An 11,409-nucleotide genomic window follows, 5' to 3' on the forward strand; every position below is an offset into this window, starting at 1 on the left:
TGTGATGAATATGAAATAAAAAAGTGATTGGCAATATAAAAGAATGGATTGAAAAATGTGTTTATGATATAAATAAATAATTATTTGAAAAAATTTGACTATCCAAACAGTTTTTTTGAATATATATATTATTTTTTCAAATAATATTTGACTTATATCATAAACATATTTCCTATTCTAATTTTTTTATATTTTTAATCACTTTTTTTCTCACATATAATATATCATAAAAAATACTACGATAACTATTTCAAATAATACACTATCCAGACAAACTAAGCGGTCAAAGTCTTTTCTTGATCTTTTCTGTCTTTGAAACAGATGGGATGGTGGCTCTTTTGCATTGGGTTTTACGGCACCATTAATTCTATTCTTTCTTGCCAGCAGGGACCAACACCGTCAAATCCTCATCAGTTTGCAAATGAAAGGTTTCTAACTTAAGATAGCCGGTTTGGGTTTGGTTTGGTTTATAAGTCCCTGGGAGAACCTCAAGAGTTACCGGCTTTTGAGGTTTCTTTTGGAATTAAATTTATAAAAACCGAATTTCTAAACTTCAGCTTAGAAAAGGTCAAGAGAGAACTTAAGATAGCCGGCAGGCTCAGAAAATTTCTTTTGAAAAAAGGAGCCGCGTGTTGACTTAGCATAGAAGCCCTTGAATTGTTTTTTTTTTTTTTTTTGAAAAAAGTGGCTGCCCCAGGAATTTAAAAAATAAAAAATTATTGCTTATTGTAGTGTATCATCATGGCGGGCATAGTTTTAAAAAAAATTTTTATCAGCGCCACGTCTGTCAGAAATTTTTGATTTTTGGGTAATATTAGGGAATTAGCCAGTCAACGGAGGGACATCCAACCATTAACGGTTGTTTCTTCGAACGAGTCAGCGGGCGGCTCGGGTTTTAACTTCTGCTGTGTGGTAGAATTACATTGCTGCTCTGTCTTAAGAGTCAAGAAAGAGAGAGAACACAATATTCACAAGTCCCAGAGGAATCGGCAAAATGACGAAAAAGCCCCTAATCGCGCTAGTATTCACACTGCTCCTACTACTGTCATCGGCTTCTCCTTCACCGCTACCGGCCAGTGTTTGCATAATCGGCAGCGGCATCGGCGGATCGTCGGTAGCTCACTTCCTCCGGCACTACTCCAATTCGAACCCCTACGATGCTCAGATTGGTCAAATCAGAATCTTCGAGCGACACGGGGTGGTTGGTGGCCGCATGGCCACTGTCTCCGTCGCCGGCGAGACCTTTGAGGCCGGAGCCTCCATTCTCCATCCCAAAAACTACCACGCCTTGGAGTTCACTAGATTGCTTAATCTCACCGTGAGAAAACCATCCACTTCCATGTCTTGTTTCTCTTTGGGAATTTGGGATGGCCATAAATTCATATTCAAGACTTTTACCTCGGATTCCGAAAGTGTGATCGTCCAAAGCTTTGTTTCACTTGCCAATTCGATTAAGATGTTCCTTCGCTATGGCCGCTCTCTCTTTCGCATGACTAATTTCGTCGAGGTACATTAATTTCTTCCATTCTTTAATTATAATTCGTTGAGAGTACAAATATTACAGCATGAGGTGCAACTATCTGTCGAATTATGAGTCAAGCAATTAAGCGGAATGTACAACTTCTTTCCAGGTGTGTTCATAGATTTCTGATGTATTATAGTGCAGTTGAGACTGTATTCGAGAGTATAAAGATTACAGCACGTGGTGCAAATATTTTTCTAACTGAGAGTATAAGTACTTAAGCATAATGTACAACTTTCTCTTCTTATGATGTTTACATGGGACTGTTGATAGATTTTGAAGTATTACAGTGCTTTTGAGACTTATTTGAGAGTAAAAATGTTACAGTGTGCGGTGCAATTGTTTTTCAAACTAAAAGTACAACTGTACATGCATTTTAGCAGAATGTACAACTTATTGTTCGTATGATGTTTACAGAGGATGCTTGGTAAATTTTTGAAGTATTATAAACCATTTGACAGTCGGCCGGTGTTTGAGAGTGTGGAGGAGATGCTGAAGTGGGCGGGCCTCTATGATTTGACAACTCAGACTCTTGAGGAGGAATTGGTTGATGCTGGGTTGTCTCCTCTACTCATTCAAGAGCTTGTCACGGTTCGAAAGTTCCCTATCCTTCCATTTTCCCTTTGCTTTTGTGGTTCTTTTAATCCATTGATTTTCCAAGTGCTAATGCATGTTGATTGTAATGTGAGAATAGTTAAAATGAAACCAAAGCCGAGTGGTCTTGTTAATGCATCCACTATGGGAAAATTCATTTCTGAAACTGGGAGCAACACTAGATTGATTTTTTTAATTGCTTATTATTTTAACTACTCTATTGTTATCATGAGAAAAGTGAATCCTGTTTTCAAGTGCTTGTCTCCTGAAAATTGTTACCAATTTAAGGAAGCAAAAGTGAAAGAGGAGCTTAGGCTATGGAATTTTTTTAATTGTTTTCTCCTTGATATCTGTTCATCTCATGGATTTGATTGTTGTTAGAGTGTCTGGAAGTCGTGGTGAGACATTAGTAAAAGAATGTCAGGAAGTCATGATGAGACAAAAGTAAAAATTCACATAAAAGTGTATGCTTATAGTCATTTTATGTTGGAAAATTTCTCTGTGGACCAAGGTCCACAAGCGCACCCCATAAACCTTGTGGTTTTAAGAGAAACCACATGATAATGTGACATCTTGTGATATCGGTGAGCATGATTTTGCTGATATCACCCTATTTCACTTCTACTCTGGAGCACTTGGTCAACGGCCCATTGCAGTCTGTTCTTCAAGTAAACATTTGCCACATCCTCAACTATTTGGCACAGAATAAAATAAATGAGGGAGCACTTAATCAAATTTAAAACAGACAAATCCTATTTTTATTCATTTATTCTCTAGATCCTTGAGTTATGTAATTCCATGTTTTCTAAACTGGCACTGCTAGTTCTGATATTTTTAAGGCATTATATAAAAACATCTACTATTTGCAATTGTAGTCCGATACTCTCCTAAAGAATTGAACAATGAAATACAAAATCTGAGAATCTCAAATTACTCTTGTCCTGTGACTAGGAGTAACGAACAGGATCCATCATAATTAGCAGAAAATGGCTAAATCTTGTGCTGAGTGAGTGAGGATTGTTTCACTTTGTATATTCACTTTTAGAATATGCAGCCATGAATGATACAACATTGCTGCTCTGAAGATGTTTCATAGGCCACTACGAACTTGTAAGTTTGAATTACAGAAATGTTTAAAAAATTTAAAACTTCATAAACTTCTCCTTTGACAGCATATCTAAGCACTAACTTCTTGTATTTTACTCAACACTTGAACCCCAGTGGAGTGATGCAAAAGCAATACAACTTGTTGTGATAGTCAGCATTGAAACAGATGTGCATTCTTGTGTGCGTTAGTGGTGTACATGGCCCAAGGAGTCCTAGTTTTTGATGCCATAGCTTCTGATGCTGAGAGCTGAAACTTGCTGAGGATTATAAAGTGTGAGACATAAAGGGAGCAGTTTGGTATAAAAAGCTTCTAGAAAATGCTTGAATAGGTGGTGTAATTTATGATGTGCTTGGGGTTGTAGCAAGTTATCAGCGAAAAACCTGAGCCTTTCTTTGGGCCCTTTAGGTAGCTTTTGGACATGTAAAAGCTACTTGTTAACCTTAGAGACTTAATCTAGTAGTGTTTTTCTTGGTTTTTTCAATTTGATTACATTATTTTTCCTTCTGGGTTCTATTGACATGTTGGAATAATATTCATGAGGCTTTGGAGTTTATATTAAGCCAAAAAACGTGCAATTTGACTTCATTTGATGTAGGTAGGCTTTAGCCTTCAGAACTTATGGTGGTTTTAGGCTTTTTACTTAGCATTTTGGTGATTTTGACTGCAAAAGTTGAATCTGCATGAAAGGATGGAATTTATGGTGTCTTGTTGAGGAAAGCTGTCAATTGTTGTCAAGCTGTATCCAGAATTTGGCTGCTGTGTCTGCAACAATAACAGAAATATGTTAGGATGAAGAATAAAAATTGGTAAGGAAAGCAAACTGAAACAGATAGAGGGAAAATGAAATGAAGTAATAAAAAGATATGCCCAGCTACTGCATTTGTTCTTTTCCTTGCCTATGATTTCTTTGGGAGACATCTTGTTGCATACCTTATCTGAACTTTTTTTGTTAACTTGGGTTGGATGTCAAAGAACATGAAAAAATCATTTTCAATCAATGGTATTCCAGGGGATATCTTTTAACTGTTGCATCTGTGTTCAACTCCTTTACTTTTTTTCTTTAATTTGTGATTTTGAATACGTTCCTTTCCTTTTTTCTTTAATTTGTGATTTTTAATGCGTTCTGTTCCTATTTCAGTACAATACCTATTGACATTCACTTGGCAAGTTAAAAACATGAAGTCGCAGTATCATCTAACCCTCAGACCAATAGGCAAGTTTGGTGTTCTACCAGCTTAGTAATCTGAAGCTCTGTATCTTATAGCTTTTTAACAGGACTGATTGAAGGAACAGTTTCTCTTTAACTATAAAAAGGATCATACACCCTGTTCATTTTTTTCTTGAGATTTTTTTATTCCATTTGAATTAAGTCCTACCTTAAGAGAGTGAGCAATCTATAAGCATTATAGTTTTCAATGCTACATGGAAATGTGAACTTTTGTCCTGATGCTGCACATAGGAGCTTTGAGGGGGGTGAATCCAAGTAGAGGCTTTGTTATTTGGGACTTTGAAAGTTGATCTTTGGGTTAAGCTTGTTTTGCTTCCTTAACGATAAAAATCAAGGATTAACTCCAAGCGAAGCTAATTCTTTTTATTTATTTATAAAATTTCGGTAGTTGACATATGAAGTTTCTAATTTCTTTATGGATCCAGAGATGCAGCATTTTATGTACATCTTTGTCCATAGTTCTATTTGCACATATGTTCCAGTAGCAGTTGCCTTTCTTCATTTCCAAGAGTAGTTGGAGGAGTGTAGAAAGAATCTAAATTTGCATATTTTATCCCTTTATTGTATTTATGGATAAACAAATGCAGTCATTTGATTTCAGTGTACCAGAATTTGGTTTTGGAAGCTATGAATTCATGTTTTTGTGAGGTAGTGCTTGTGAAAGATATCCATTCTTTAGGTCGTAAGTTTGGTAGGTACTGATGAGAGAAGGTTGTTTTTTTATTAGTTTCCTCTTGGCCTGAAGAAACATTCAAGTGTCCATTGTGTCCTGAAGAAAGATTGTGTCCATCTTGTCCCTGAAATGAATAGATGGTATTTCCAATCTTAGAACATGCATTTGTTCACTGAAGTTGAAATTATTAGATCCACAATTTAGGTTATTTATGAGACTATGATAAGACAGAAGTGGAGTTTGTTACATGATTGCACTTTTGGCGTGTAAACATTCTAGACCATGGATTGTTTTTAGAAACAGGAAATAGGGTGTAATTTGAAGTACTTACATTGCATTTATGATTTTGAATTCCTTAGAATATGTTAATTTTCTATTCAAATACGACAGAGCCAATTGGAAGTTCACAGAAAATTATGTTGGATAAGTTTGGAACTGAGCAGAATCTTTAGGCAACTTAAATTTGGAAATCTCATGGGCATGAGGTCAAATTTACATTTGAATTACAATATTGTGAGGGTATATAATAGATAAACATATTAGAACACTTAAGTTCATCAAAAGTGAGAACGGTCATGTTGAAGCTTAATGGTCATGCAGGACATCCCCTTCTGAAGTCTTCCTAACTGGAAAGTGCAAAATGAAGAAAGATGAAATAATTCATTGATTGTGGATAAATAAATGTAAATCCTTTGCTGTATTAATGTAAATCCTTTCCTAAATCTGTCTATTTATGTAATATTCTAGAAATACCATTTTATAGGGTGTTTCTAAAGTTTCTTGCTTGTGTTTTTATAGTAATTCTCCCATGATGCATAACTGAATAATTCATTCCCTTTATGTCCTCGGAAAAAAAGGTTGGGCATTTAGAAAGCTTTTTTTTTCATTTTTTTGTGCAAATTTTCTAGAGGCATAAATTATATAATTTATATTTTCTATTTGATATTTTTGGAAACAAATCACAGACACAGTTGCATGAACTTTATGGGAATTAGATTAGGATATTGCTGACTAGTCCTTGACATGTACGTGTTTCTCCTTTTCAAAATTATTTACGCTTCTAAATCAAGGATTTATTACTTTTTAGAATTTATTATTTGATTTTCAGAGTCAGAGCCTAGATAGAGACACTCGACCTTTTTGCTTACAAACTTATGCAACTCTGGATAGCAAAGATCACTTTCATTGCAAGAATTCTCATACAATATCAAATTTTGACATATGACATTTAAGAAGCAGATAATAATGTCACTGACATGGGAATCATCATTTCCATATCGTAATGTTTCTATGCATATGGCTTCCTTCGTTTCTGCATGTACCTAGAGGAGATGAACAAGCACCTCTCTGCATGGTTTTATTGAAGAATAGCTGTAATTGCATGTAATGGTATGTTCTCTGTCTATTGTTTTCCATTTTCCCATATTCATGATTAATAAATATAAGTTTTTAACCAGGATAACTAAAGACCCTTAGTCTGGAGATATGACCGTATAAAGATGCATATTCTTTTGCTAATTTGCACATTTATATCCTTATCTCATATGGGGCTAGTGTTTTATGTCTGTGGGTCTTTTCATAGTCTATAAGTCTAGTGCAGACTGAAGTATCATTCATAGTGAGGTTAAGTAGTTGATTTCTGTATTTTTGGTTCTTATGGAGCTGCATTGCAATGAATTTTCCGTGCTAGGAGAAATGATATGATGTTACCTAATTAAGGATCTTACATTATGTTTTGCTTCTGCAGGTGATCACAAGAATCAACTATGGGCAAAGTGTCCGCATCAGTGGACTAGCTGGTGCAGTATCTCTGGCAGGGTCTGGGGGTGGCTTGTGGTCAATTGAAGGAGGGAATTGGCAAATGGCGGCCGGACTGATCAATCAGTCTCATGTTGTTTTGGACCCTCACACAGAAATAGAATCTTTATCTTATGTTTCAGGTCTGTATGAGCTGAATTCCACAGAAGGAGAGAGCTATACATGCGAGGTAGCAGTCATTGCTACACCCTTGGATGAGCTGAATATTCATTTTACACCAGGCATTTCAATTCCTGAGAGACAATTGCAGCACACCTTCACAACATTTGTTAGGGGTTGCTTAAATCCTGTGAGTATTATGTTCTAGTTGATAGTGTTTTGGACTGATTACAATTGAATTGTTATTTTCATCATAATAACTGTTGTGAAAAGACATCCATATTAAAAGTTAGGTTTTGAACAGATTATTTGTGGAGCTAAAATGGACCACACCTAATATTGGGGCAAGTTATATTTGTTCAAGTTGAGTTTGTAGTAATAAAATTACCTATTTGCTTAAAATGTATTTTTCTTATTTGGATTTCTTTAAATTGCGCCTGATTTGGGGGTTTATTTGGCAAGAAATATTTTGGTTTCGACATGGTATCAGACATCCCAGAATTGGTTGGCACCACAGAGACCCCAGGTGTGCCATTCTCAAGCATCTCTGTTCTGAACAAGCATGGGGAGAAAGATATGACTTACAAGATTTTCTCCCGACAACTTATGCCTGAAGAATTATTGAATCACATATTTAGGTATGGTTAAATTTGGTACCTTCTAGGATGTCATGAATATCAGGAAGTACAATGCACTTATCTTGAGTTGCAGTTGTCTAAGAAAATTTCTCTACATTCCGACTGTTTGTTGGCAAGACTTTGTAGTCATCTTTACCGTCTTGAAAATTCAAGTCACTGATGCTTTATTGGCATTTCTTGACTGTAAGTATAGATTGAAGTTGTAATTAGGATGATGAATATGTTGCTTCCTGAGAAAGAAAAACTTTAATAGGCGGTGATTTATAATTTAAGTTTTGACTCTAGCTTGTTTTCTTCTCTCAACTATGGATTGATTGTGCATTCAAAATTTTTGATCATGTTATCATATGTTTTCATTAGTATTCAGCCACCTGTTGCATTCGTAATATTGTTTCTTGCATTGCTATAACTAATCTGTGCTCACTGAAAATTGATTCCTATGTTTGCAATGGATGAGGATGCATTATTCTTTTTCTTCAACTCAATGAGGATTCACATAAAGGCTCATGCAGCAACTGCTAAACCCCCAAGATATCCAAGTTCTCCACACAACCATCCCAAGAGATCTCAAAAACATACATGTGTGCTATCTCTATACTAATTTATTTAAATATTTTGTCAATATGTTTCTTTTGCACCGTTTTTACCATACATGCAAGTGTTTTTATGTTGTTCTTTTCTTCTTCTTGTCTTTTTTTTTGTCTTTTTTTTGTTATGTATTTACTATTCAATGTAATCTTCCTTGTATCTAATGTTTTCTTATCCTGCTTTTCATAGTGTGAGAAATGAGACCATCAGAATAAACTGGGCTGCATATCCTCATTATCACGCTCCTGAGGTGTTTGCACCATTGATATTGGATTCCAAAAATCTCTACTATGTAAACGCATTCGAGAATGCTGCTAGCACCATGGAAACGAGTGCTGTTTCAGCAGAGAATATAGCTCGTCTTATCCTCTCAAGACTCTCCAGTCAAAACTGTTCAGGTACATCGGGCCTGAAAAACTTTTGCTCTGAATACCAAATGCATTCAGACCTATAAGGGTAAGCATTGCAGCTATACGGTGTTGCAGAGATGTATACACTTAAGTAGATTATAGCTCGAAAAGATGCAATTAAATGCATTTTAAACCTTTATGACTTAATTAGAGCAGCTGCTGTATGTTTGGCAGAGATATATATGTATGTGTGTATGTATACCTTGTAAGATATCTAATCAATCATGATGTCTAAGAATAAGTTCAGTGTAATGCCTGATCAGTTGAGGGTAACCCATGTGTTTCATTTTCGTTTTCGTTCTTGATTAATTCTCATTTTGGAAGTCAAATAGCAGACTTGATGTTTAATACTATGTATTGTTGTTTATAGGTGATGTGGTACTCTTCTTACGTGTTTTTATAAAATCTTATGTTGAGGAGATAAAAATTCTCATCTAAAGGGTCACACAATAACAAATTTGTAGACAATAGCTCTTGGGAAATTTAGCTTTGAGGCCTTTAAATTCACTCAAGTAATTACCACTTTTAGATCTATAATGTATTTATATGCTCTTGTGAAATGAATTTTTTGTTATACTTCGTTAGAAGTACTATTATTCTGGTTGTGGTGGATAAAATTCTTTTGTCTTTCTCTTCATTACCAAAGCCACCGATCTTCTTCTCTAATAACATGTTCTCTAACATTTGCAAAAGATCAAAATCATGAGAGTCTATTTGGTCACTTGGAGAAATGCTTAGACAAAAAATCTTTTTTTTTTTCCTTGACTTTAGACATCTTTGTCTTTCCCTTCATTGCCAAAGTCCTGAGTTCTTTAATAATATGTTTTGTAGCAATGGCAAAATATCAAAATCATGAGGGTCTACTTGATCATATGGAAATGCAGACGTGATTACTATTGTAATATTGTGAAGACTATTGGTATGGAATGTTATCAATTGATTCAATCTTCCATAGGCAACGCTTTTTCATGATTGTTGCTTTGATTAAAAGCATGTTATGGCAATTCCTAGATGCAAGTTTGAGCACAAAAATTGAATGTTTGGATTAGTGATATTTTCTGGTAAAGTTGAAGATTAAGGGAAAAAAAAAGAGAAATAGTATATTGTACAAACAAAGTTGATTTGCTGTAGTTTGATATTAGTATTATATTTCCATGACCTGACAGGAAGGGGCAGAGCCTCTTTGGCCATAATTTAAGAAGTTATTGATAGGGGACTATTAAACTTCTCAACTTTTTTCCAATTAATAATCAAGATGGTGGTGACTACTAAGAGGGGTTTATGATTGTTGGACAAGTTTGAATCCTATCAGTTGTTTTTTTATTCTTTTATTCTTTTTTTTTTTTTATTTGTCATCAGTTGACTTTCAGTCTACTTTTAACGTTAAAATACAGCTTCAATCTGCATAGGAAAATTCCTATTAATTTTTTTTTTTTTTTTAATAACTCAACTTTTATTGCCACTCCTATTAATTTGATTAGTCTCAAAAAGTCTCATTTATACATACTTCTACTTGAACTAAAACACTGAATACAATTAATAAAAAACAACATAAAAAGTGCATATTTGTCTATACTCCATCCCTTCTCTCTCTCTCTCTCTCTTTGAACTTTATCAATGTGCATTTACTCTTTGACTCTCTCCCCTCACTCTTCCCAATGTTATCATTATCATTGGGGTTAATCACATTTTATCCCCTTAAAGAATATCCCATTTCTCAGTTTACCTCCTAACCTTTAATTTTGCTCACTTAACCCCCTTTAGGACAAAATTGTCCTTGCATTATTTTGACTTTTCATTTACCTTGTTTTCCTTTCTTTTATTTCTTTTTCTCTTTCTTCTTTATTTAATTCTTCCTCTTTCCCACAAAAATCTTCACCTTAATGATTGAAATTAAAAAAGAGGAATTGCAGAGATCTATCTTCTCCTTAAATGATTAAAAAAAATATTCAAATCACTTTCCTAAAATACAATTTTTTTAACCTTTCAATTCTTTTAATTTTGGGTTTTCCTCTTTCCTTTCTAGTTTCTCATTTTATTTCCAAGAAAATATCTTAAGATGAAATTGTGACCTGATTAATAATCATCAATTGAAATTTGTAACATGTGGCATCATACAAAAAATCAAAATTAGTTTTTGATGTCTTTTAAACCTTCATCCAGAAATATGCAATTACAAACTCAAAATAAAATTTTTTGTTGAAATGGAATTTCTATTGGGAAGGATGAAAGAGAGAAGAAAGAGAAAAACAAATAAAAGAAAGGAAAATAATTTCATCTTATGATATTTTCTTGAGAATAAAATGAGAAACTAGAAAGGAAAGAGGAAAATCCAAAATTAAAAGAATTGAAAGGCTAAAAAATTGTATTTTAGGAAAGTGATTTAAATATTTTTTTAATCATTTAAGGAAAGGATAGATCTTTGCAATTCCTCTTTTTTAATTTCAATCATTAAGGTGAAGATTTTTGTGGGAAAGAGGAAGAATTAAATAAATAAGAAAGAGAAAAGAAAGGAAACCAAGGTAAATGAAAAGTCAAAATAATGTAAGGGCAATTTTGTCCTAAAGGGGGTTAAGTGAGCAAAATTAAAGGTTAGGAGGTAAACTGAGAAATAGGGTATTCTTTAAGGGGATAAAATGTGATTAACCCTTATCATTGTCGTTTAAAGGATTCACCTCTCCCAAATTTCATCATTTACTATAATTTTTTTTCACCTATATAGGTTCAATAA

General features: G+C 34.2%; 1 protein-coding gene across 1 annotated transcript; it reads left to right on the forward strand.

Annotated features, from left to right (window-relative positions):
- The first annotated feature begins 858 nt into the window (after nucleotides 1–858).
- Nucleotides 859–8,969, forward strand: LOC113777853 (farnesylcysteine lyase). Its single transcript, XM_027323071.1, has 5 exons — nucleotides 859–1,507; nucleotides 1,940–2,113; nucleotides 6,873–7,232; nucleotides 7,505–7,680; nucleotides 8,458–8,969. The coding sequence occupies exons 1-5, from the start codon at nucleotides 995–997 to the stop codon at nucleotides 8,720–8,722; spliced, it is 1,488 nt and encodes a 495-aa protein (XP_027178872.1). The 5' UTR covers nucleotides 859–994; the 3' UTR covers nucleotides 8,723–8,969.
- The last annotated feature ends 2,440 nt before the right edge of the window (nucleotides 8,970–11,409 follow it).

Source organism: Coffea eugenioides, chromosome 7 (genome assembly GCF_003713205.1).
Source record: "Coffea eugenioides isolate CCC68of chromosome 7, Ceug_1.0, whole genome shotgun sequence".
Classification (NCBI taxonomy): Eukaryota; Viridiplantae; Streptophyta; class Magnoliopsida; order Gentianales; family Rubiaceae; genus Coffea; species Coffea eugenioides.

What these genes read in the sequence shown, in the direction of transcription:
- LOC113777853 (XM_027323071.1), top strand. Translation starts at nt 995, where the DNA reads ATGACGAAAAAGCCCCTAATCGCGCTAGTATTCACACTGCTCCTACTA. An exon ending in GCATGACTAATTTCGTCGAG is followed by an intron (nt 1,508 to 1,939) that starts GTACATTAATTT and finishes TGATGTTTACAG; the next exon opens with AGGATGCTTGGTAAATTTTT. An exon ending in TTAGGGGTTGCTTAAATCCT is followed by an intron (nt 7,233 to 7,504) that starts GTGAGTATTATG and finishes TTATTTGGCAAG; the next exon opens with AAATATTTTGGTTTCGACAT.